Raw genomic sequence first — 26,664 nt, 5'->3', positions numbered from 1 at the left:
GACGGTGCAGTCTGTCCAAGCAGTGCTGTTATCACTCATCCCCGGGGGTCCTCGGGCACGGTCCCCATCCAGCATCATCGCCCACCTCCGCCGCCGGCTGAGCCCCCCGTGCTTTAGGAACCACTGCTCAGCTGCCTGCCGTCTTGTGTCCCCCCTGTCCCGCAGGCTGTCACGCTCCCTCTGCCCGCCGCGCCCCGCTCCCGGCCAGGGGGCCGTGGCTCCCCGGGCTGCCCACCCCGCCGGAAGAGCCCTCCCAGGAGCGGCTTCCCTAGGAGGGGGGCACCCATCTCCCCTAGCCCGGCCCGGCGCGGCGCGTCCCGCCCTCAGACGCGCTCACTCCCCCGCGCCGCCGCCCCGTAAGTACCGGGCGGCGCAGGCCGTCGGGCGGTGCAGAGCGGCGGGGATGGGTCCCCGCGGCGGCCGCGGGCTGTACGTGGGGCGGAGGGCCGCCGCCCTGCTGGCCGCGCTGCTGCTGGCGCTGCTGGCCGCGCTGCTGGCGCTCGCCGCCCTCTACGGGCGCTGCCGGCAGGAGGCGCCTCCGCCGCCGCCCCCCTCGCCCGCCGCCCCCGGCCCCACCGCCCCGCCGGGGCCCGCTCCGGCCGGCGGCTCTGGCCGCCGCCTGCCTGGACACCTCCTGCCGCTCCACTACGACCTGGAGCTGTGGCCGCGGGTGCGGCCGGGCCAGGCGGGGCCCTTCTCCTTCAGCGGGCAGGTGAACATCACGGTCCGCTGCCGGCAGGACACGGACGCGGCGGTACTGCACAGCTCCGGGCTGCGGAGCTACGGGGCCTCCGCCGTGCGCGGTCCCCTGCCCGAGCCGGGCGCCGCCGTGGAGGTGGCGAGGCTGCGGCAGGAGGCAGCGGACGAGGTGGCGGTGCTGGAGCTGCGCGGCCGGCTGCGGGCCGGGCGCCGCTACGTGCTGCAACTGGGCTTCCAGGGCCGTCTGGAGGAGGACCTCGACGGGCTCTTCCTCACCCGCTACACCGACCAGGGACGGAGCAGGTAGGCGGTGGCGGCCGCCCTGGGGACCCCGCGCCCCTCTGCCGACGGCACCGGAGGTCCCCCGGCCCCGTGGCGGGGTCACCCGTGGCGTGGAGGCGTCGGATGCAGCTCCGGGAGCTGCTGCGTCTCCGCAGACAGTATTTCAGGTGGTACCAGGGCTGGACGGCACTTATGGGCGCAGCTTGTTGCCCTGCGTGGCAAGAGAGACGGCTGCTGTGCACGGCGGGGCTGCCCAGGACGGGGTCAGCACCTTTTCCCCAGGTGCACATCACCGGCTGCCAAGATAACCTGTCAGAAACTGAGGTTTGTGCTCAGTGATGGTCTCTCTCTCTCCAGAGAGCACCACCTAGATTGCCCTGGCTTTCCTTCAGCAGCTGACCTGATCTGCAATACGAACTCGTGGTGGCTTGCAAAGACCACGCTGAGATGGTTTGCAAAGATCTTGTTTGCAGATGCTGGTGAGGAGCTGCTGCTCTGGAGTTAGTCTGGGAGGGCTTCCTGAGGGTCTGTTAGACAGGGGTGTGTCTTTGGCAGAGGAAGGAGTATCTCAACTGGTCAAGCAACGTTTTCTGGACAATTTCAAGTCTTTCAGTGCCTTCGAGTGGCAACGAGGGGTCAGATGATACCTACGTCCAGTTCCTGGGAGTTGCAGTCTGGCTCAGAGTCTTCATTCTGGCCTCACACATGTCTGTGTAGCACTGACAGCTCCTCACCTCCCCTACCTGTGCCTGTGGGGAGCATGTCTTTATCCAGAACCCAGGATTTCAAATGTGTGTTTGGGCAGGAGTTTAGAGATGTTCACCACATGCAGTTTCAGAAGTATGGTGGGGTAGGATGGGTGGCCGCTTGAGACAGCTGGACTTTGTAGGTGCTATTGCACATGACGTTGATTGGCTGTTATCAAACAACCGATGATTACCTTAGTGAGTGCTATTTGGATGCTTTTCTTTTTGTTTTCTTTTGAACTGCAGAATCTGCACTGGGGCAGTGTGACCTTATCAAGCAGTTGATAATCATGAAAACATATTTTCACCCTCAAAATAATGCTTGCTTATTTATTTTTTTTTACTGGGAATCTTGGGAATTATAAACTTCTGGATGTGTAACTTGCTAAAGAAAAGTGAAACTTAAGATTATGATTCAGATAGTTCCAGCGGAAGACAAGTTTCTCAAAATAGGTGTTTAAAGGAGAAGCAGATAAATTGCTTATTTTAAAGTTATTTAATTTTTAATAATTAAAGATGTAGTGAATTTCTGAGGATCAGCAATCAGTGAGTCAGTAGGCAAACGAGAATTAGAATTCAAGTGTTCTTGGCTCCTAGCCAAGAGTCCACTAAAATAAACTGAATCTCAGCAGTTCATACACTTCTTGTTCAAGCAGGTAGTATTCAGTTACGCACAAGATCCATACATGCAAATCCCTGTATGAGTAGCAATATTAAGAAACTACAAAATAAAGTTGGTTTTATTGAAACGGAGGAGGACTGTGTGGTTTTTCAGCAACAATGAGTTGGCTTTTCAGCTGCCAGCTCTTGTGTAAATTTTTACTGATACCATTGTCTGCCACATCTGGAAAATTTAACTTATGCAGACTTTTTTTTTTTTTTTTAAGAGAAAGCAGATAAGTTGGTTAGCCTTAGAGAAAAATGCAGTATGCTAATAAAAATGCAGTATGCTAATAAAAATGCAGTATGCTAATAAGTATTTTCAGGAAGTAGATTCTGTATTACTTCAGTTGCTATTTCTTCGTTCACCGATTGTCATTCACAGGATTATTTGTGCAACTTTTAAGTTAAGGAAAAGCTAGAATACATTGCTTAATTTACATAATTTTAAAAATCTGAATAATTAAGAAAGGGATAAGCACTTAATTACATAATATTGTATCAGTATGCTTTCTTATGCTGTATTAATTCAATCAAGTCCTATCTAAGAAACTCTGAATTAGACTATGACATTTTGTGATTCAGACTGTGTAAAATTCAGAGGATCTAAAAAATAAAAAAGCTATTGTCAGCTGTGCTGCCAAAGTAGAAAATAAGAAAAAATGTTTTTAAGTCATAAAAATAATGTGTATAGTTCAATTTCCATTTTTTTAAAGGATTTATGACAATTGTTCTATTCCATTCTTAGCTCATCATGAAGCACTAATGAAATGTGAGACTGCAGTCTGGTTAAAGAGATGCCAGTGGTGTTCAGACATTGAAATAAATCAAAAGAAATCCACTGATTGCAGATATAACGTATTGTTTTGGTTACTTGTTCCTGCTCTCATTCCTGATATTCTTGAATGGATTTTGCATATCTTTTCTGCTTGAAAAAGGCTTTCTCTAAATCAAGAGTATGCAACAGATCCTGTTATTTTTCCTTCACTAAGATTAAGTCATCACTTTACCATCCATTTCCTAATCTGATGAAGGGGTTTTGCCTTCCTTTTTTTTTTTTTGTTTTTGAGGAAGTATGTTTTGAGGGATATAGTCTGTAAGTTCTAGCAAGCTGTTAATGATGCAAAAAGTTGGATTCTAATGGAATATCTGTCAGGAGCGATTTAAAAACATTGAGTGCCTTTCAGCTGTCAGTACAAAGCCTGTTACTATTCTGTGAGGAAACCACTATGTCCAGCAGACTGTCCTGTAGCTCTTCTAAAGTGACTCGTACCTGGATCCAGCAGACTTTCGGGGTCTAATTCCTGTGTAGGCTTCTGATTTCAGCACGTAACCTAAACCACCAGCTGTAACAGACAAAGTGCCATTTATCTATGGTTATGCAGACTCCTGTATTTCTTGCATGCATACAAGTCTTAGTGTTTTTTGTAATTTGTGCTTATGGAACCCCTAGAGAGACCTCTCATTTCAGAAGAGTTTAAGCACAGAAGGGCAAGCTTTCAGTAGACAGCTATATCCTAAAGAGAAGCAAAGTCCCTGAAATGTTTGTTCCATCTGGGCTTTGGCATTGGCTTTTTTCCTGGTCAGATATCCACATTGCTCTTGGCAGGTTGGCAGAATTAGGTAGTTGACACAAAGTACTGTTCCCTGTCCTCACTCCAAGTTGGAGCCGGAGCACACTGGCAAGGTGGTGTGGGAAAGTTGTTTGCAGAGACAGCTATTTTCAGAAGAGTCAACCTCACGTCTGTGGAAAACAGAATAAACCAAAGCTCAAACTTTACTGAATTTCCAGCATGGAAATTGTTTGTTATCAGTTTGATCATCAATGACTGCATATGTTTTTACTGTTGTTGACACTTTGTACTACTCACCTGATCCGGTCCTACATACAAAAGAAAACTCCAGAAAATGGGAGCACTCTTTATGGATAGCACACATCCCATGTCTGCAGTGCTTGCAGGAGTAAAGAAAGTAAAAAAGGAGGATGCTCCCATTTCACCAGCACTGAGTATTTGAAGGCTTTCCTGTTGAAACGGGGAATCTGTATTCTGCATGTAGCTGGGAGAGTCTGTGCCAGGATGTGGGTAGGCAGAAAGATACAGAAACCACCTTTGCACTTCCTCTATAGTAGCCCTGGTTCAAACATACATGATGCATGATGCAGGAGGTTTGCTGTAGCATCGTTCTGCACACAGATCTTGGACATGTGTATGAGGTCATGTATACTACTCCAGGGTTAGAGGATCCTCATGGAGTGTACTGTAAAGTGCAGGCTTATGTCACTGTTCAGATCAGCCTTTCAATATCCTGTGAGAATTTTGCTTGGTAGCCACTCTGCACATACCCTGTGCAACTTCTATAAAATACTTGGCTGGATAGGGCTGGTATTAACGAGCATCCCAAAATGTAATTGCACACAATATTTGTGCTGATTTTTATCAGTTGCTTCTGTACCAATTACTAGAATGAGGACAAAGGGGATTAGAACAGCATCGGTACAGTTAATTGTGTCTCAGAGCAGGGGATCTGAAGTTCTTCTTAGCTCTGTTTTATATGAATCTGTGGGTATGGCCATCAAAGACATGGGACAGAAATCAGAGCAGATAATAGGTATGGTGTTTTCTTGAGCTGCATGTTAGTATTGAGCACTGTTCATCTAAAAAACAGACCGGGTGTTGTCGACAGCTGCTGCACAGAACAAGATTCTGCTCACTGTAAAACTCCCTTACTTTGAGCCACTTAAGAGTTTGTTTTACACTTTAATTCTTACATATTTTTAAAGTGGAATAAATCAAATATGAGGGATGTTAACACAAAACTCCATTATGCTATCAGTATTACAAATAACATTTTAATGAGAAGGCAATTTTAGAATAATAACTTTTTTGCATCAACATAAAACATTTCTTCTACAATTACAGTGTTTTTTTATCAGGTGAAGCAGTGTGCACTAGGCATTCGTGTACTATACAGGATGCATTTCTCATTTTCCTTTTCTTCTTTTTACACACTAACTAAAAAAATAAAACTGTTCAGTATAAATTGTCAATGATTTAGGCTAAGAGATCCTGTTATCTGTTTGTTTCTCATTATTTAAAAGTCCTGTGGCTTTGATTTTGTTTTACTAGGGGAAGGAGGCATTATATGATACTTATGAAAAAAGAAAATTAAATCTATGCACAAAACTGTAGATAAGAGGAATTTATTTATCTGCCTAGGCAATATTAGCCTGTTTTAAAAATATATTTGCTTTTGGGTAATTTGTTTTGTGATAATATTGCAGTGTGGAAAAAAGTTTGCTAGTTATTCAATTCATGCTAATACCTTCACCTTAAAAAAACCCCACCAAAAAAAACAATAAAAAAGCCCAAACAATGACTCATTCTGACAAATGATGTGAGGTAATGAGAGTTTGAAACACTATTTACTTGTGTTTCATGCATGAAACATTTCCATTTTTCTTTTTTATTTGGAGTCCTGCTGAAAAATAACATTTAATCTGTCCTCATATTTCTTTTATATCACGATGCTTTTGCCCAATATGTGCTATATTGTATTCTTCACCAAGAATTTCTGGTGGGCAAATTTGCTAAGTGTCTGTATCAGTTTCTGCTGGTTTCTTGTGGGAAAATTTGCAGTCGTGGGGTTGCTCAGTGCTTCCTGGAACCAAGCTGCAATTGATTGCACAACTGAAAGTGCAGAAGCACACTTTGCTGCATAGGAGAAAGAGATAGAGAGTATTTTCAGTGATTGATTCCCTTGATTAACTGGCTCGTCACTTTTGCTTCTCCTGTGCAACCCTGGCAGAAGTTTAAGTCACTTTCTGTCATTGGACAAGATAAAGGAGGAGAGGAGGTGATAACTTGTGTCTCACGTGGACTTTTAGCTGCATTCAGCAAGGTGGCTGGTGGCTGGCACAGCACACACTTGACCCTGCAGAGAATCAGGTCCATAAAGAAAATCTCCCTGCACTGACAGGCAAGAAGCCAAATACACTGTGCTGCTTGCTCTCGAGCTGTTCCTCCCTTCAAAATAGATGTCGTGGTCCCAATAGTGACCGTGCATCAACATGTGTTCAACATGGGTTCTTTTAAATGTGATAAGTTGTGTTGTGGTACAGCATCAGATATGTCTGTTAAATGAAAAATGTACCATGTTTTGAGAGTGCAGTGCTTTTACACAGTCATCCTGTTGATAACTCGGTTCCCCAACATTATAAATGAGGATGACATAGTATAGATGAGCTGCTGATGCTTTCAGCATTGGGTTTATTAGATTGCCTTTGAGGAGGGTTAGATAGCACAGCTATAAAAATGGCAACAGCCAAACATTTTTTAAAAGAAAGGGGCTCCTGGAGGGCTGGCCTTGGGAACTGGGGGGAAAGCATTGCTGGCATTTGTCAGTGGAAGCAGGAAGCTAATGACTCGGTTGCTTGGGTTGAATTGCATCCAGTGCGGTATATTTTCTGCAAAGTGATGTAAATATCAATGGAACGCTAATCCATTCATTTCAGGTACCAACAAAAGGGAATCTGAAAACTTGCAACCTTAGGTTTCAAACATAGGTTGAGTGCTACAGATCATTATTGTGTGCAGTCATGTTGTGCTTGTAGGAGGATCTGACTTGTTACTCCACTGCATAGTGCAGATCTGACTCATTACATACTGCTACTTTAATGTATAGATGCTGACCTGATGGTTCCTGGCTCATTTGGGATGTCTCTGTGCTAAGTGTAAGCCTTTGTGAATGCGGTGTGAATACACTGTCTGGGAACAACTCAACTACAGGTGAAAAATATTAGGTCTGTGATAGTATTGAGGTCACTGAAACAGCAGATTATGCCATTCTTGTATGCCCAGCTGCTGGCTACTACTTGGCTGATAGGTATGGAGCTTTGAGAACCATTGCATGCGTATTTTTTTCTAATTCCTGGTAAAGTTGCCCTAACGTGAACAGCCCAGATGTACAGCTTTTCTCTGAAACTTTGGCCATGGGACACGGTGATTTATCTTTTGATTCCAGCCAGTGTGTATCACAGAAGAGCGAGAGATCATTCAGACAGATCTGATCAAGTAGTTAGTTTATTGAATTCTAATCAGTAAATTTAGGTGTGTAAAATATTTAATAAGTCCAGATGGCTTGGCAGTCAATACTGTACTACTGACTACACTTCAAGTTAGTATGGGATACAAAGATTATTGTTTAAGCTTACTATACGTATTTTAAATGTTACATGCATGCCAAAAATGTCACTTACTAACCCACTGATGTTTGGTGTCAGGGAAAGGATCTCTCAGCCTTGAGGGGTAACCTTGAGAGGCGTCCCTTCTCAAGGGGAGATCGCCGCCATGCAGCCAGCTGCTATGGAGGGAGAGCTCAACGGACCCTGATGGCTACAGATATTTATAGCGTAAAGTGGTTGATTTGTAGTTGGATTTTATGCTGTTAATGCAGTTTTGGATGTTTTTCAGCCCAGTTTCCAGCCAAACATGTTTTTTTGGATTTGGTGCTGGGTTCTCACTGATGGCCTAACACAGTAGGATTAATTTCAGTAAAGCCTTCTTGCTGAGCATCTGCCTGGACCAAAGTTCAGTCAGTTCAAACAGGAGGACACATCCTTCACAGTGTGTCACAGAGATCTGCCCAAAGTGAGGCAAGGCTCCATAGCTTAAGGTAGAAAAGGATCCTCTTGAATGTTTTCCTGGATTTGCCAGTGCACAGGGATAGCCCTCGTGCTGCTTTCCCTGGGGTTCTTCTCTGTGTGATTTGACAGAAGTGTTCAAGTGCATGTATACACAGTCACCTAACAGTTACTACATTTTTTTATTAAAATGTACCATAAGAGTGCATGCATTAGAGAGAGGAGCAGATGTACAGAGAGATTCTAATTATGAAATTAAAGTTGGGCATTCGATCACTTTTGAGCACTGGCCTGCTGTGTGCAAAACTTAAATCAACTCTGCGTTAATAAACAAACTAGAAAGCTCAAATATTTAAAATATGATATCTGGAAAAGGCCTGTGAGGCTGTGAGGGGAAAAAAAAAAGAAAATAAAAGGACCTAATTAAAAAAGACTGCTTTTCTCTGGAAGCATCCAAACTGAACCAACTGTTGGGCACAGGGATTTGATCATGGCTTTAAATAATAACCAAACCTTTTCCAAATTTGCATATCTATGTGAGTCACTTCTTGCTTTTTCTAATTTGGTAGTTTTATGCACTATATATTGATTTTTATCATCTGTAGCATGCTGGATTAATCTTACTTGTATTTTTAATACAGTATGCTGATTGCATCCCAACTGGAACCAACATATGCCAGGACAGTTTATCCATGTTTTGATGAACCTGCCTTGAAGGCCACATTTAATATCAGAATTGTCCATGACCCAAGCTATGTGGCTCTTTCCAACATGCCTGCTATTGGTAGGTAAACAGCAAGTAGACTTATGGGGTTTTTTCCCCCTACATTACTTTTTAAAAGGGTGTAATTTATCTGAACAGACTATGTCATCCGATACAGCAGCGTTCTGTTGTACATGTGCTAATGCCGTGAAAACGCACAGAAAATCTGTGCCTGTGAAGTAAAAAATGTGGACGCAGTTATTCGTAATTAATGTCTCTGATGGCAATAATTCCGTGGGTTTGTAAGTTAAGATGTACTCTCCTCTGGTTGCTGGAGGCTGCGTAGGGTTTGATTCCTGGCATTTACTGCTTAGTCAGTGTGTCTGTCTTACTGCGCGACATCTGCTTAAAACAAAATGGCAGCCCCAGTATGTAAAGCCTGTAATTGTGTGTATGAAGGGATTCCTTTCATTCTAAGTAGATTTTAAGACATATTTATGACATGCAAAAAATTGTTTTACCTGGCAGAGACACTATAGCCTTCTGTGTATGTGCAGAATAAGAATGAGAAGACTATAAAGCTCTGGAAATGCTTCTCCTGTCTCTTGCTGCGATCTTGGGTGGGATGCGTGTGGAGTATAAGGTTCCAAACAAATTCTGTAAATTAGTGTTCCTACAGCAATCTATTGGATCTCTTGCCTCCTTCTTAATATCTTTTTTTCTGCAGTTCAGTGCCATGAATCTTTATTTTCCACCTAAATATTTTCAGCCATAAAAGGAAGTTTTGTGAGATTCACATGGAAGCTAAGTAATAGATTGTAATAGATGGGAATCTCTGTGGAATCACTTGAAGCATTTTATTCCCCTGACAATCTTGTCCACTTCTCTCTTATGTGGAAGGAAGGTATCTGATGAAGTATTTCATAATTCTTGGGCACACATGACCTATATTTGAATCATAATAGATCATACATTTTAGAGATACGCAGCATGGGATAAATTGTCCAAGGTTTGCCCACATCCTAAAACTGACAGTTGATATCCTTCCAAGACTTCAGTTAAGAAGCTTAAGAGTGGATTTTTGGTGTTTACATGGAAGGTCATGACTCTGATACGTGGCAATAGCAATGAGGCTGGCTACTTGCCTTCTACCAGAAACATATGAAGGTAGTGCAGAAATACAGCATATTAAAGAGAGGTGTAAAAAACCATGCAGAAAACACAGATTTCCTTATTTGTTATTGAAGAGCAACAATTTGAATATTTCTTTGATATTTTTTCTAGATGTATCTGAAATGAAGGATGAGAATGGAAGCCTGTGGACTGTTACCACATTTAACACTTCACTGAAAATGTCAACTTACTTGACTGCTTTTGTGATTTGTGATTTTGATTATGTCACCAGAACTGAGCGAGGAAATGAGGTAATTATGAGACTGTGTAATACATTATAGCAGTTTACAACAGAAATTTGCTCTGTGGTACATCTTGTGCTTTAGAAGATATCACTGACATTAACTGTGCTTTCCATTTCAAAACTATTTGCTTATGTGGCAAAACTGCTAACATTTATCCTGCAGATATTTCTGCAGAAAGCTTTCCCTTAGGACAATTAGTTTATTGTCCTGTCTTGATCATTTCATACAATTCCACAAGTAGGTATGGACTCTGTATGTTAAAACTTCAGCTGTGCTGCAGAAAGTACTGGTCATAATTCAGGGTCTTATCTTGTTAGCTCTCTTAGTTGGAAAAAATATCCATTTCCACTGCTGTGACAAACCACTGAAGTTCAGTGCCTTGTTCTTCAAGACCGTTTGAGGAGCAGTGCCATGACATCAGTGGGAGCAATACTGTGCTCCAAGCATTTTGTACACTAGTATTTTAACCTTTTATTCTGCAGTGGGCACATTTTTTAGCCTCCAAAAGTGACTGGTTTGTGTTTGAAGCTTCTTCATCAGTGAGTATTCAGTTTTGCTCTTACACTACAATGGCCAAAGCTTCTTGAGGGAATCTGTTAAAAAATACACTCCATTGGCACCAGTTGTTTCACTTTCCTTTTGCTGAAAGTCAACAGGGGAAGGATGTTCCAAAATAAATAATAAACTCAAGCATAAAGCTATTAAGGGTAGCATATACTTGCTATCCTTAATAAATGATGGCACAGTATTAGCTTTATGGTTTCTTCACTGTCATCCTACTGGGGAAAGGTTGGACAAGGTGAGAGGACAGTGCAGAGGTGACCGAGGAAGCACAGTATTAGCTCCTTTTTAAAGTGAAGAATTGACTTGGTGTGTCTGTATTGGGGTTGCATGGCAAGGTTTTGGGAGCAGTGGGATTGTAGGGGTGGCTTCTGTGAGAAGCTGCTAGAAACTGCCCTCACGTCCAATATAGCTCCTTTTTAAAGTGAAGAATTGACTTGGTGTGTCTGTATTGGGGTTGCATGGCAAGGTTTTGGGAGCAGGGGGATTGTAGGGGTGGCTTCTGTGAGAAGCTGCTAGAAACTGCCCTCACGTCCAATATAGCCAATGTCAGCCAGCTCCAAGACGGACCTGCCGCTGGCCAAAGCTGAGCCCATCAGTGACAGTGGTAGTGCCTCTCGGATAATGTATTTAAGAAGGAAAAAAAAACCCAAACCCACCAAGAGCAATTGCAGCCAGAAGAGAGGAGTAAAAATATGTGAGAGGAACAGCCTGCAGACACCAAGGTCAGTGCAGGAGGGGGAGGAGGTGCTCCAGGTGCCGGAGCAGATATTACCGTGCAGCCCATGGAGGTCCACAGTGGAGCAGATATCCACCTGCAGCCTGTGGAGGACCCCATGCCGGAGCAGGTGGAGGCACCTGAAGGAGGCTGTGGCCCCATGGGAAGCCCGTGCAAGCTCCTGGCAGGACCTGTGGCCCTGTGGAGAGAGGAGCCCAGGCCAGAGCAGGTTTGCTGGCAGGACTTTGACCCCATGGGGGATCTACGCTGGAGCAGTCTGTTCCTGAAGGTCTGCACCTTGTGGGAGGGACCCACGCTGGAGCAGTTGGTGAAGAACTGCAGCCCGTGGGAAGGACTCATGTTGGAGCAGTTGGTGGAGGACTGTCTCCCGTGGGAGGGACCCCACGCTGGAGCAGGGGCAGAGTGTGAGGAGTCCTCCCCCGAAGGAGGAAGGAGCAACAGAGACACCGTGTGAGGAACTGACCACAACCCCCATTCCCCGTCCCCCTGTGCCGCTGGCGGGGAGGAGGGAGAGAAATGGGGAGTGAAGTTGGGCCTGGGAAGAAGGGAGGGGTGGGGGGAGGTGTTTTAAGACTTGTTTTTATTTCTCATTACTCTACTCTGTTTTGCTTGGTAATAAATTAGATTATTTTTTCTAAATTGAGTCTGTTTTTCCCGTGACGGTAGTTGGTAAATGATCTCTCCCTGTCCTTATCTCAACCCAGGAGCCTTTCATTATATTTTCTCTCCCCTGCCCAGCTGAGGAGGGCAGTGATAGAGCAGCTTTGGGGGGCACCTGGCCTCCAGACAGGATCAACCCACCACAAGGTCATACCTGCCATCCACTGTATAGAACATGTTGGATGCTTACAGCTCTGACTGGTGCGATTTTCTTGGGCTGATGTGTATTGACAGGAGTCAGCAAAGCAAAGCATTCAAACCAGCATTTTTCAGAGGGAAGCAGCACCACCCATGTTCTGTGAGATAGAGGGGAGATGGTATTTCACCCTTTGGTTTCAGACAGAGGTGCTCAATTTGTGCCTCCACAGTGTTTGTGTGAGCATGTTCGTTGTGTCCATTTTGTCATTTCTGGTAAGTACTTTACAACCCGAAACAGTGGCATTATAACTTAAAGCTCATGCTAGAAGTAGGATTTTAAGTCTGCCCATTGTGTCTAAGTTTTGCAAGGTGAAGTGATCTGGTCTTTGAATCTCCTCTGAAGCCTTGGCTGAGAAGAGGGGCTCAGAGGCTGAGGATACTCTGTTGACTTTTTTCCCTTGTAAATAAAATCCTGATGCTTCCCAACCGTGCTCTTAGCTTTTGTCTGTGCAGCTCCTTGTGAGGCCATGTATTGCATTTAGATGCAAGAAGTGTTGGGGCTTTGAGCTGCTAGGCTCTTGGGAAGGGTCTTGCATCCAGAGATACAGAGATACATAAACCTTTTCTCAGTCTGCTCCATCACCTTGGGCAAGCAGCTGCCCTCGCCAGTACTGTGACAAAGCAAATGGGCATGGGAGGGGAAAGCTTTGCTTGCTGCTGCTGTCTCTGTTACTCAGAAGTACAGATGTCATCCGCTCGAATGTCATCTGCTCAGATGTCATCTGCTGTCTCCAACAGCACTGAGAGGCCAGTGGTTTGTTTCAGGCTGTGAGAAAGTTCAGGAGGAGAGATGTGTATGTTCAGACAGCAAACGCACTCTGAACATCCATTTCTCTCTCTTCAGGGAAATAGTGGGTCTGAAGGAAAGTTTGTCACCTATATTCACTGGCTGGAATACATTGGCTTAAGATGTGTGACTTTAAATAGTTTTACAGCATTTCCCGTTTAATAAAAGAGTCCGTTTGTTCCAGAAATGTGTAGATGGATTCAAGTCTTGGCCCTTTTGAAGTGCTGGAACTCTCCTAGATCTTAGGAGGATTAGGCGCTGTGCCACATTTTGTTAGGTCCAGCAAAAACTTGAGTTGGATATTTTTTTCATTAAAAGCTTCATTGCATGTTCTGGTGTGGACAGACAGCATTTTCAAACAATGATTCACAGAAGAGAAGCAAAGAAAATGAAAATATGAGGTTTGTCTAAATAACACTTCCTTGTTTTATTGCAGATACGTATTTGGGCTCGGAAAGAGGCAGTTAAAAACGGGTATGTTGACTATGCTTTAAATATCACAGGCCCGATATTTTCATTTCTGGAAGACTTATTTAATGTCAGCTACCCTCTGCCAAAGACAGGTGAGATTACTTATTTTCTTAAATGGACCAGAAATGGCTGCTGATGGTGTAACATTCACAGAAGCAATGGGTTCTCTTTTTACAGCTTACCGCATCCATGGAAAAAAAACCCCTGAGCTTTAACTCACTGAATTTGCCTTTCTGCATCATGGCTCTTATCAGCCTATGCCTCAGCACTCTTACCTTCACATCCCTCTCATTCTTTTAAAGCATCCTTTCCTAATAAAGGGGCAAATGGGGCTGCAAAATGGATAGAAAGGAGTTGTTCAGTCACGTGGCTATTTCTGGGATGCATAGACTATACCAGGCAAGGATGTTGTTGTCCCTACATCCTCTGAGTAAATCCATGCTTGCCATAACCCATGTCTCCCCAAAGCATTCCTTGCTCTCTTCAATATGCCCCTGTCGTCATACCTGTGAGTTGGCTGAATGCTCCTGCACATTCCTCCCCAGAAAAACGATTCCTGCAGGAAAACATTGTTTCTACTTAAAATGGACATCAGGTAAGTCAGTTAAGTGAAACTTCAGTCAAGAAGAAAGGGTGGTGTCATGTAGTTCCTCTGTACTGTTTGTCTGCTTCTTGTACTTGGATTCCCAAGGGCTTCAGCATTAATATTATGGGGAAACGTGCTCTTTTATACAAATTGGTAGGATACTGAGAGCACAGAAGGCAGTTCTTATTTAAAATGAGTTTTGGACCTGCCTATGATCTTAGCAGATTGCAGGACTGTGGGAGAAGATTTTCCCTCCTTTCTAGACCAGATAATTTGTGGATTTGTCAAATCTGTATTTTGGCACTTGAAAGAAATACATTTTCATCTGTGTAAAGGTATTATCTCCCAGTGTGTTTGGAACAACTTGAGAATTACTCACTACACTTCTTGTGGAAAAGGTAGTATACACAGTCTTCATTCATTAAATTTTGTTATCTTAGTAATCACACAAGCTACTCAAGGGCTGTACATGATTCTGTTTCACACTTGTGTTCTGTTTAGCAGCAGTGTCAATACATTAATTCATTAGTATAAAAATATTACAAAATTGAGGTAGAAGAACGGTATTGCAGGCTTCCTGTTAGGTAAATCTCAGTTTCACAGAATCCCCACTGTAACGTCTTGCAATACCATTTGCATTTCCCACTGACTTACGTTGAAGTTTTGCTTAAAAATAAATAGGATTAGATCAACCAAGAATAGCTTCTTGTAAATGCTAGAGATTTCTATTGCGAACTCAAAATGTGAAATTAAGAACAAACTTATTTGAAAAAAGGGGTATTTAAGGGTTTGTATTCACCTGATTTTAATGCAGTTATAAGTGAACTGTCTTGCCCCATGCTGGCTAGATGAGGACTGCCTCACCAAAAGTGAAATACCTTTGCTGTAAGCCTGAGGCAGTAAGCCCTGCTGAGATGCAGTCCAGTTTTGCTTGAGTTCAGCACCATGCTTACATTAACTGCCTAGCTTTCGGACTGGAACTGGCTCATGATCAGCTGATTTGGAGTACAAGCTTGTGTCTGCTTCCAAAGTGTTCGGTGTATCTTTTCCAAATTTTGCTCTTTGCTGCTGAGTTTAAACAGTGTATCTGTCTTTGAGATCCTTGATGTTATGTCCAGCTCTCACATTTGAACTGGAAAACTGCTCCCTGTGCATCAGGCAGGAGGGTAGTACAGAGGTAACAGCTCTACTGTGGAAGCAAAGAGATGATGTTTCCAAGTCACCTTTCAAACAAGAGTGGAAAGGATCCCTCTACTCACAGAGCTGAAAGAGCAAGATTTTTTTTAATCAGTTGCTAGTCTGAAGAAAGCGGTAAGCATGATCATTCCCAAACACATTGAGAAACTCTTACAGAGAAAGATTTCTGAGAACCAGAAGCGAATATATTCTCTCCTAGCATTGGTAGAGTACAACCTTCATTTTTGTTCAAAATATTTGTATGTACAAGATACAGTGCAGATCTGGGCTTCGCAGGAATTTCTTATGTGGCTCCCTGAAAGAATGGCAGTCATAGATGAAAAGTATGACAAGAAGAAATTTCCGAGACCATTTGCAAGAGTGTTGCCATAATATCACAAAGAACCACTAAAATGTAGTATCCTTTAATCGCCCACTGAACCAGTGTGAGCATTAAAATCATGTGAGCATTTTACTTCCAAAAATTTTAAAGGTTTTTTTCTTTTTCTTTCTCTGTTTGAATCCATTTAGATCTGGTTGCACTGCCTGATTTTGGAGCAGGTGCTATGGAAAACTGGGGGCTAATGACCTTCCAAGAATCATCACTGATGTACCTCCCAAGTGATAAATTCACAAGCAGAAAGGCAATGATTGCCATAATTGTGTCACATGAGCTAGGACACCAGGCATGTGGTAAAAAATTCTGTATATTTATTTGTCTATGAGGTAGTTTCCTTCCAGATGCTGATGATGCAGTCGCTGTAGAAGAAAAATGGTGACTTGACAGTAGGAGGTGTGAGCACTGGAGTACTGAAAGTCTGATTGATCCTATGTTCCACTAATAAATCAATATTAAAAGCAGGTTCTATCATATTACAGACTGCATGCTGACTGCACAGAACTCGTTGATGCAAAACTGTTAATGGGCTGCTTATTTTTTTTCTTGCACAGTACCTGAATGCCATGCTAGAAAATACTGTAGGGACATAGGGATGACACAGTGCTCTCTATATGCAGTTTACTCAGTACTGCATGGGAGAATTAATGGACTTCATGAGTATTCTTTTGTAGCACCAGTGGATGTACATATTGCAAAAGGTATTTTGTTTTTTGTAAGAAAAAACTACGGTATGATGGAACAAAATCAATGTGAACACATTTTACACTGTAGCTGGACCTTTGTCCAGTTTTCATAGAGATTTTCAATTTTTTTCTTACTTGGTTTGGAATGATAATGCAGTTTCGCTTTTTTTATGGGCTATGTTTAATTTACTGTTGTTTGCCAGAGCGACAACTGTTTGCGCTTAATCAACAGCATTAGCGGAAGAGTTTAACTTGGCTAGTGCAGTTGTATGCCCTTCTGACAAGGTCTGTAACTTTTCAGACCTTCAGATGAGCAGAGTGTTTTTATTGCAGGCTGATAAAACAAATGTCAGTACTTAATTAAAGTCTATGTTAAAACAAAGCTGTAGTTCAAGTTTTTAAGAATTAACAAATAAAATATAAATCTGCAAGTGATAAGTTTTTTGTTAAATATGACCCACCAAATAGGAGTATGTAGGAGCTGTTGTGGAAGTTGTATTGCTTGCCAGGATAGGGATTTGCTGATTTTGGAAATGGTTATTTCCCCAGTTCTGTTTATCATTCCCCTGACAATTTCCTTTTGTTAAGAACATCGAAAAATGTTTTTGTAATTGCTTGATAAATGCCCTACTTTTAATCATAGCCTGATATGATCTTTTAGATATTTAAATTTTATTGGAAAGTGTTTAAAATGAATAGAGTAAAAGAATGATATAAAGCACTGACATCCATACTCAAGGTATAAAATTGTAGATGAAACAATTAAAAACCAACTGCCCTGAACCTCTGACTTTTTCCAAGGTTCATCTTTTTCTACTGAATTTTCACTATCTGAAGGAATATCCAGCATCTTATTCAATTGACGTGTACACATTAAATAAAGTTACTTCAGCATAGATATGTGTGTTTAACCTGCAAAAATGAAAACAGCAGTCCAAAGACATGTTGAGATGTTTTTTCTTTCTGTTTAAGTGGTTTGGAAATCTGGTTACAATGAACTGGTGGAATGATCTGTGGCTTAATGAGGGACTGGCATCTTACTTTGAGTATCTGGGAGCTACCTTTGTTGAACCCAAGCTTTCACTGGTAAGTACTCATGCTTACTGAAGGCAAGCTAAGGTAGCAAATTTCCAGCATGTACAAAGAAAAGGAAGGTGCAGGAGGTGGGATTTAATTAAGCAATGGCATTAGTAACTTAAGTCCCCTGGGAAAGACCAGCAGGTCTTGATTCTTCCTTGGAGGGTCTCAGTCTGTTGGGATCTGTGATCATACCCAGCTCTTCTGCAGCTGGACAGCTGTGATTCTGCAGTGACAAGGAGTTGGTGTTTTGCCCTAGATCTATCATGTGGCAAACCCAGCTTTCTCTCCTGTGTCCTGTAGCTGATGGTTTGCCTCCCTGCCTGTCCAAGTGCTTTTCCAAGCACCCCATACCCCAGGGATCTTTACCATGCAGTGACTAAGTTGGGCCATTTTGAATCTGTTTACCCCACTGGGTCCATGGAGGTCTGGTTGTGGATAAGGCAAACATAACGCACATCGCTAATCCAACAGCAGGGTAGAACTCCTTACTGTTTCACCCAAATGGGAATAAGAATAAATCCCACGGAGTGTTAGAAAACTCCATCCGCATTAAACTCTGAGACAGGAGAATAGGTGCTGCTAGTTGTAACCATGAGCTGAGGTGCACTCACCTGTGCAATCACAAATGTCTGTGCACAGTGCCCTCAGCTTCTGAAGAAGGGAGAAGCCTTTAGTCTGGGCGAGCCCGAGACTGCAGTCAATCCAGTCTGCTTTTTATTTGGCTCAGATGAAATACCATTTGTCACTTCCCTTTTCTAATTCACCAAAGTACCTAATTACATGCTTAATTGGCAACTAATACAGGCATGTCACACAAATTCTGTCAGAAGGATTTTTAGGTCATGGGATATGCTTTGAACTTCAACAACAGCTCGCTTTATTCTCTGTAATACAGTATTTTAATATCATTGAAAAGTGTAAAGGCCACAAAATTTTAAATTGGAAATAAATCCTTGTTTCCTTTTTAATTTTAATCTTTTCATTTAGAAGCTTACCTTTCTAAAAATCAACAATTGCCATTTTGTTTATATCCATAAAGAAAATGTTAATAGTGGACAGTAATTCCATTTGATAAATTACAGTTCTGTGATGTGCCTTGGAAATCCAGACTAAATTACTCAGGTTGAGAATACGGGGCTTTCTTGTGCAGTTTTGTGAGCCATAGACATTCACAGAATCACAGAATGGTTGAGGTTGGAAGGGACCTCTGGAGGTCATCTTGTCCAACCCCCCTGCTCAAGCAAGGCCACCTAGACCAGGTTGCCCAGGATCATGTCCAGATGGCTTTTTAATATCTCCAAGGGTAGATACTCCACCACCTCTCTGGGCAACCTGTGCCAGTGCTCAGTCACCCGTAAAGTGCAAAAGTGTTTCCTGATGTTCAGAGGGAACCTCCTGTGATTTGTTTCATGCCCATTGCCTCTTGTCCTTTGACCGGGCACCACTGGAAAGAGCCTGGCTCCATCCTCCTTGAACCCTCCCTTCAGGTATTTATATACATTGATGAGATCCCTCTGAGCCCTCTCTTCTCCAGGCTGAACAGTCCCAGCTCTCTCAGCCTTTCCTCATATATGAGGTGCTCCAGTCCCTTCAGCACCTTAGTGACCTTTGCTGGACTCTCTCCAGTATGTCCGTGTCTCTCTTGTACTGGACAGCCCAGAACTAGTAACAGTACTCCAGATGTGGCATCACTGTTGCTGAGTAGAAGGGAAGGATCACCTCCCTCAGCCTGCTGGCACTTCTTCTCCTAATGCAGCCCAGGATACCATTAGCCTTCTTTGCTGCAAGGGCACGTGGCTAGCTCACTTTCATCTTTGTGTCCACCAGGACACCCAGGTTCCCAGGTTCTTTTTCACAAAGCTGCTTTCCAGCTGTGTGGCCCCCAGCACGTACTGGTGCCGGAGGTTGTTCCTCCCCAGGTGCAGGACTTTGCACTTCCCCTTGTTGAACTTTGTGAGGTTCCTGTCAGCCCATTTCTCTAGCCTGTCCAGGTCCCTTTAGTTGGCAGCATGACCCTCTGGTGTATCAGTCACTTCTCCCAGTTTTGTGTCATCTGTAAGCTTGCTGAGGCTACACCCTGCCCGATAGTCCAGATCATTAATGAAGATGTTGAACAGGACTGGACCCAATATTTGCCCCTGAGGTACACTGCTAGTCACTGGCCCCAAACTAGACTTTGTGCCACTGATCACCACCTAAATATAAATTGAACCCTGAAAATGAAATTTACTGGCTGTTTACAAGGTGAAAAATTGGTCAACAAATTTGATCCCATTAATTGGAAGCCTGTGTTCTTTTCCTTGAGATGTGGTCAAAGTGGCCTGCAGTGTTTTATAAAACTTGGGGTTTTTTTCTTCAGCTTTGTAAGTATGTCATTTTCTGTCACGTCTTAGGACAGACCGCTGGGGGAAACTGAATCATCATTTGACAAAAAGAGGACTTCATTGATTTATACTAAAGGAGCCATTTTCCTTTCATAGTTCTCACTGGGTGACAGCAGAAATGCCACATAGTTAAGCCTTGCTACCCTCAGTAGCTTAGTTTTTAGGTTATTGTTCAGTGTTGCAGCAGGAGAAACATAGAATTTAGGAGGAAAATGCTGCCATATTAATGATGTACAGATGTAAATGAGATACAGGGTTTAAGTTTTCAGTATTTGTTCATTTGCTGTTTAATATAGTTGATTTATTTTCCCCTGAGGATTACGCTGTAATTGTATTTGTCATGCCCCAGCCCACAGTCTTCTCAGATGTAAAGTTTTCAGTGATTACTAATGTTGCATGTGGAAAATGTTGGGATTGGGTGTATGGTCCCTTTTAGTTCATGGGAAAGTTAAGGAAGGGAGAAAAGGATCTTTTTTTTATTCACTGACAGACTATTTCTATCAGTGCTAATCCCATAATCTACATTCTCTCCTTGAGAATAAGTATTTTCTGTTCAGCTCACTTAGATTCGTCATTTTCTTGCAGGATAAAATCTTTTACGATCATGTTGTACAACCTGTCTTAAGGGAAGACAATGAAATAGGAGTTCGATCTCTGTCAGAAAGTGAAGACAAGATCAAAGGATCATTTTCTTTAATGTCTCTGTTTGACAGCATCACATACAACAAGGTTAGTATACTCTAAACTAATGGTACAAAGTAGGTTTGAGAGAAACTGTTGAATGACAGTGCTTTTGATAGGGTGTTTTGTCATTCAAAAATTGTTTCTGCTGCACATACAAATTTATTGGATGTTGCAAATCTATTTGGCTGTGAAAGAAATAGTGAAAACATTTCTAATCTCTGTGAAATATGAAGCCTAGGAGTAGACTGACTAACTTCTCTGAAATATAGTTTGAAAAAATATTGCAGTAATAATCACAATAATAATTCATGTTTTCTCATTGTTTTTTTTTGTATTTCAGGGAGCTTCTATTACTTGGATGCTTTCTGGTTTCCTGACTGAGAAGTTGTTTATCACAGCACTTACTGTAAGTTTGAAAAACTAATGCCTTCATTTTGATTTATAAGCTTGAAAATGACAATTGTACAAATTACTATTTGTCTTGCTGATGTTTTTCATTGAACGCTCATGAATTCTGATGCTTCTGTTTGTTTCCATACAGTCATATCTGAGACAATTTTCCTTCTCAAATGCTAACCAAGATGATCTCTGGACCCACATACAGATGGTACTCATTTTATCTCTAGTATTCTTGCTCTGTTGTTTGGCACAGTCCAAATTTAGGGCATATACTATTTGTAGAAGACTGCACTGGAATTTGGCTGTCCCTAGTGCAGTCCTCCTCTTGAATAAGATTTGCTTTGCTGGCTCTTTCAGCTAATGATTTCCTTCACAACTGTTTATTTGACTGCTTTACTGCACCTGAAATCAGTACCTGGAGCTAAGTACAAGGAGTAGAGAGGTGAGATGGGAAATCAGAGCCAGGTGGAGTTTGGGGTTTCATGGAGATTGCCTAAGCCTACGTGAAATTGCATAGCCTGTTCTTCCGGAGCTGAAGTTCTGCCAGATCAGAGTGTGTGATGCTCTGGGCTTGATCATCACAGGTGCTGATATGTCACAGATCCAGCAAAGTCTATACGCAGGGCAGTAGCTCAGCATTTCACCCTTTGCTGGTTTTGGCACAAATCTGAGTAAGAAAACAGGTGCTAATAATAGGTTTATTTTTAAAAATTTCACTTTCTTCTTCCTCTAAAGAAGGCTTCCACTGTGTTGCAGACTCAGTCTTGGGTTAAGAATGAGAGTGCCACAATTTCAGATATGCAAGGCTGCCACATCTTTTAAGCCAACATAGACTGTACCACTTCACACTAGTTGAGACTTGAGCTTAGTATCTTTTTCAGTTTGTCTTTACTATTCAGTTTGTTCATTAGGTAGTCACTTAAAAATCTTTGTGTTCTGGCAGCTTTATTTAATGGAATTAACAAATCAAGTCATGCAGGGGCGTAAGTATATTAACACTATAGAGAGAAAGGTTAGCAGTCAGGTTATAAGAATGAGAAATGTCATCTCAGTATTTCATGATTCCTAAAGAGGCTTATGCCGTCTTTCTTACAATGTCAATAACATCCTTTGGATTTTGTTACATTGATTTTTTGCATGAATCACCAAACTGCTAAGCAGTTATATGTTCCCTAATATGTTAGAATAACCCCTAGACTGTTGCTCAGAAATATCAGTAAGTCCCTGTTTATTGTAAGTATTTCTAATTTCTGTTTCTCTTGCAGGTTGTAGATGCACAGGATGAAGTTCAGTTGCCAGCATCTGTAAAACAAATAATGGATTCCTGGACGTGCCAAAATGGTTTTCCAGTTTTAACGTTAAATCTAACCACGGGCACAATCAGTCAGGAACAATTTCTTAATAAAAAGAATGAAAACAGTACTGATTCTTACAAGTATGTTTAGCTTGTGTTTTTATTGTATGTTTATATCCTGTTTTTTGCAGGAAACTCTTCAGTTACGACATTATGTTTTGACCATCTGATTTCTTCAGTTTATGTTTTTTCTTGTCACGAGCTGTCAAGTAAAATCTGTTTGAGGCTGGAGTTTGCGATAGTTCTATAAGCCGCTTGTTTCGCCGTAAGGTTGCTTTCCTCTGGAGTAGTGACTTTTCCAGCCACATAATGGCTTTGTAAGGACAGACGCAGGCCATGAATAGGTTGCAGGGTGGGACTTTTGCCTGGCATTTTTTTCTTTCCTCATCCCTCATTTGTATGGACTGGGAACCTGGATGAACCATGCTGTATCTTCTTTCCAGTGCACATACTCCCAGTCTCTTCTGCTCGGCAAGGATAAAGGGATTGCATTGAAGTACTTATATAAATAACCCCTTTCTCAGAAAGGGCCGAGTATACCTGACATGCAGCTCTAAAGTTCCTGTCAGTAAGCATTGTTGAGTGCCTGGTGCTTTTGAAAGCTGTGCTGCTTATTTAGATACCTAAAAACAGTGATAGAAGGAGCTGCCTTTGGTCACCCACTTTGGAAATTCTTGGTTAGAGTTTGAACTTTCATGATATTCAGCAGTTGTCATAAGCATTGGGATGCATGGACAGGGCCCATAAGATGAGTTCTGACGCAGGGAAAAAGTATAAAGGAGAGCAAAACCTGAAACAGTTTTTTCCCTGGCTGCTACTGCTGGTCATACAAACAGCCAAAAGAAATTTTGATGAGAACCACAGAGTTTCCTTTGCTCCCACGCTCCAGGAATTGCAGAGCATTAGTCCATTCAGCAGTTTTAGTTAGCTCAGATAAGGAATTCCAAGTTACAAATGTTAAGTCCTTTACTGTAGTTAGCAAGAAGCAATACCATGTGAATGTAAGAAAATCCAGGACATGTGTTACAGCATTTTTCAGGGTTTTGACGCTTTCATCTGTTTTCGTGAGGAGTCTTACATTCCCTCAGAAAGGAAATTACAGTTGTCAGAATTACAGTTGTATTGCTTGCCTGGGGCCTTTTTTAGTAGATACTCTTCTGAAAAGGAGCTTTATGTTCTCCAGAAATAGGGTGAAGTGTAATAAGAATAAAATTATTGCCTGAAGAAAGAGAGCCAGAGCACAGAGATAGGTATTCAAATACCTGGCATCAAACAATATTCTAGAGATGAATGCCTGTTTAAAGCGATGCTAAAACTCCCTTATCTTCGACGAACCTAAGTGCTGATCCAGCATAAGTACCACCATCTGATGAGGTTTTGTGCATCAGAGAGGAGGGAGGGTACATGGAGATTCTTGTAAGAAGGAACTCATCTGCAATCTAGTTTAGCATTAGCTGAGAGGGGGTCTTTTTAAGCATCAGAATTAATTATATTATCTCTCTTTTTTTTTTTTGTTAAGTAACACATGGATTATTCCTATTTCTTGGATGAGAAATGGATCATCACAACCCTTAATGTGGCTAGATAAAAGCAGCAGTAAGTAATGTATTTGTTCACACATGCTAAAACCAAGCTGATAAATACACACCTAACTCTTCTATAAATGGAAGATATATTTGAATTGAATAGGGAGATAAAACTTTATTACAGAAATGTCTGTGTTTATCTGTTGTGTTAATTTTATGTTACAATAGCAATAGATTTTCAAATAGGTTAACATATTGTTTTTTTCTATGTTGCATCAAACTTCAGTGTATGTTTTTAATAATATGATAGAATGCATATTATGAGTAGAGATTTCCACAATAATTTTGATTTTGTCATTTTGTACACAAATCCAAACTCCTCGCCCTTCATGCTTTTGTATTATTCTTACCCCAGCAGATCCCATTGATGTTAATGGCAGCTTTTGAGTGTAGGTAGGATCTCAGCTGTGATATATCAGAAAACTATCAGCTCAAGTAGTAGATACAAGACTGAAAAAATTAAAACCAGCTGTGTGAAGTGACCCAACATTGTCACGCATGGATATCTGTAAAAATGGAAAATGAATATTTTCAACACTATTTAATTTGTTTATGCAAATTAAATGCAAAAATACTCATCAAAACAGTAGCATTTTAAAAAGTTTTAAAGGCTTATAGTGGAAAAGTGAGTTTATGGGCATCTCCAATCAAAATTCAGTTCTTTCTCATCTCAGTGCTTTCCAATAAACAGCTATATTTTTTTGAGAAAGAAGAAATGTAATCATTAGAATGGGGTAATAATTTTTCTTTGGCAAGTCAGCCCTGAACTCCATCAGGTTTGTAATGAGTTACAATGAGATACAGAAACTCACGTTTGTGGAGTGCTTAAAAGCAAAATTGTAATATGCTGTGTGCGTATTGCAGCTCTCCACCCTCTGTTTGCAGTGGCTAAATGCTACTTTCCCTCTTTTTCAGGCAGTAAGATAGCTTGAGTGATCATTTCACAGTATATGAACAAGTAAATAAGGAAACAGTGGATGTTTATTCTTCTGAATGCTTTAAAGTTAAATAAACTAGTGATTGCTAAGGTTAGAAATCAGAACATTTGCAGAAACAAATTGTTAGGCAGCACTTGTTTGGAAGGACTAGGGTCATGTGCTAAGCTTGTACTGTTGAAGCGATACCAATTCCATTTATTCATGTATCATGTGACATAAGAGCTACAGAAGTTATGAAAAAAACCCATCAGGATGCATCTGCCTGAAGGGACTACGATAAAATAGATATTCAGTCTTTAAAACACATACCACTTGTATTTGAAAGCCATATATCAAACCTACCAGACATTATTCAGTCAAGGAACTTGCATTCACGTTTTAAGATTGAAATAATAATAATTTTCTTTTTGACTTTTTGATGCACAAATAAACCAAATGGTTTCTTACAAAGGTAGAAAAATTAAGGGTAATTTTAAATTCAGTTACCACTTTGTTCCTGTGAGATTGAAATGGCTTCTAGCGGAGAACTGCTATGTTGTTGTTCAGAGGTATTCATCGGAATGGTTTTGGTAAATGAATTTGGTACAAAATACACTTTGAACTTGAATTTTGGAATAGTTGCTGCAGTGGCGTAACAATACATAAAGAGGAAACATCTCAGAAGTGATTTTGTGTATGTGTGTTTTTGCCGTAAAGAACTCTGCAGGAGCTAATTTATCTTACTTCTAAATAGGTTAAATTAAACTCCGAGCTCCAAGCTGGGCTGCTACCAGCAGCCAGGCATGTTCATTCAGCACTGCACCATACCATGTTAAAAGCCTGTCCTGTAGGTTTTGGGCTCCTCAGGCAAAGTCTACATACATAGCTGTTGCCCATGTAATTGTGTTGGTCACTGTCCCTGAGTGAGATGTCTGCACAGCAAAAAAAGACAGGCTAGGAGGATGGTGCTGTTATGGTAGAACATGTTTCACCTAGCCTGGGGAGTGGAGGACATAGTTTTGCTGTTGTAGCTGGATCTAAAAGTGTTCTTGATGATAAGCAGAGCATTGAACCAATATGCCATTAAAGGGGGAGTACTGCTAGTGCCAACTTCTAGCCACCCACGCAGTTTTTAAATGGTTAAGCCAGTATCTGTCATGTGCCACTTTTCCATCTCATTTAATTTGTGAAGGTGACTGAGGATAAATCCTGTAGTACTTGCTCTGTCAAAACAAATTGAAGTTTCAGTCATCTGTTCGGAGTAAAGCAGTGCTGGGTCTAGACTACTCGCCAATATTGATTTATTGTCTTAAGAGAATTTGTCTTATGTCAGGATGATCATAGCCAGTTAAAGCAGCATTTGAATCCTCTTCTGATGAGGCAGCTTAGAGCCTTCAGGGCTGCACTGGCTCCTTCAGATGTGCTGTAGGCTATCAGGAGCAAGTCATCAGGCAAGCACACGTAAAGTAGGTAGTAGGTGAGATGAAATGGGACTGCAGAAGGCGGCCTTTAGTGAGTGACGTAACTCAAAAGGACTATGTGACTATTTTATTTAAAATAAAATTTTTTGATTATTTGTCTCTTGCATAAACTTAACTGTTTCGCTTTCCTTGTTCTCCATTTATGTGAATACTGGTAAGTGGTCAGTTCTTCCATAAGGTACTGAGTGTTGTGTTTTGGAGCAGCACTGGCAGCAGCAGGCATGCTGGGGGTGCATGCCCTGCAGCAAGCATGTGAGGGTATTGCTCCTCATCCAGACTGTTTATGCTTGACTAACCTTTTTGAACTCTCCCAGCTGCCTACAAGCTAAAGGGTAGGAGCAAGGCAGGTCTTCAGCCTCCCTTTTGCCA

At 41.9% G+C, this 26,664-nt stretch overlaps 1 protein-coding gene across 3 annotated transcripts in view; it reads left to right on the top strand.

Annotated features, from left to right (window-relative positions):
• Positions 1 to 388: 388 nt before the first annotated feature.
• Positions 389 to 26,664, top strand: part of LVRN (laeverin) — a 40,494-nt gene continuing 14,218 nt past the window's right edge. For all 3 annotated transcript variants that reach the window (XM_054810621.1, XM_054810620.1, XM_054810623.1), the window contains exons 1-11: positions 389 to 1,002; positions 8,670 to 8,812; positions 10,016 to 10,155; positions 13,531 to 13,657; positions 15,859 to 16,013; positions 17,383 to 17,496; positions 20,460 to 20,603; positions 20,899 to 20,964; positions 21,100 to 21,165; positions 22,223 to 22,392; positions 23,831 to 23,907. In XM_054810621.1, the coding sequence (XP_054666596.1) occupies positions 404 to 1,002; positions 8,670 to 8,812; positions 10,016 to 10,155; positions 13,531 to 13,657; positions 15,859 to 16,013; positions 17,383 to 17,496; positions 20,460 to 20,603; positions 20,899 to 20,964; positions 21,100 to 21,165; positions 22,223 to 22,392; positions 23,831 to 23,907 (1,801 nt within the window). In that variant the 5' untranslated portion in view covers positions 389 to 403. The remainder of the gene's footprint in view (positions 1,003 to 8,669; positions 8,813 to 10,015; positions 10,156 to 13,530; positions 13,658 to 15,858; positions 16,014 to 17,382; positions 17,497 to 20,459; positions 20,604 to 20,898; positions 20,965 to 21,099; positions 21,166 to 22,222; positions 22,393 to 23,830; positions 23,908 to 26,664) is intronic.

Source organism: Grus americana, chromosome Z (assembly GCF_028858705.1).
Source record: "Grus americana isolate bGruAme1 chromosome Z, bGruAme1.mat, whole genome shotgun sequence".
NCBI lineage: Eukaryota > Metazoa > Chordata > Aves > Gruiformes > Gruidae > Grus > Grus americana.
Note: the sequence above shows the minus strand (reverse complement) of the source record. Positions and strands in the feature narration are given on the sequence as shown.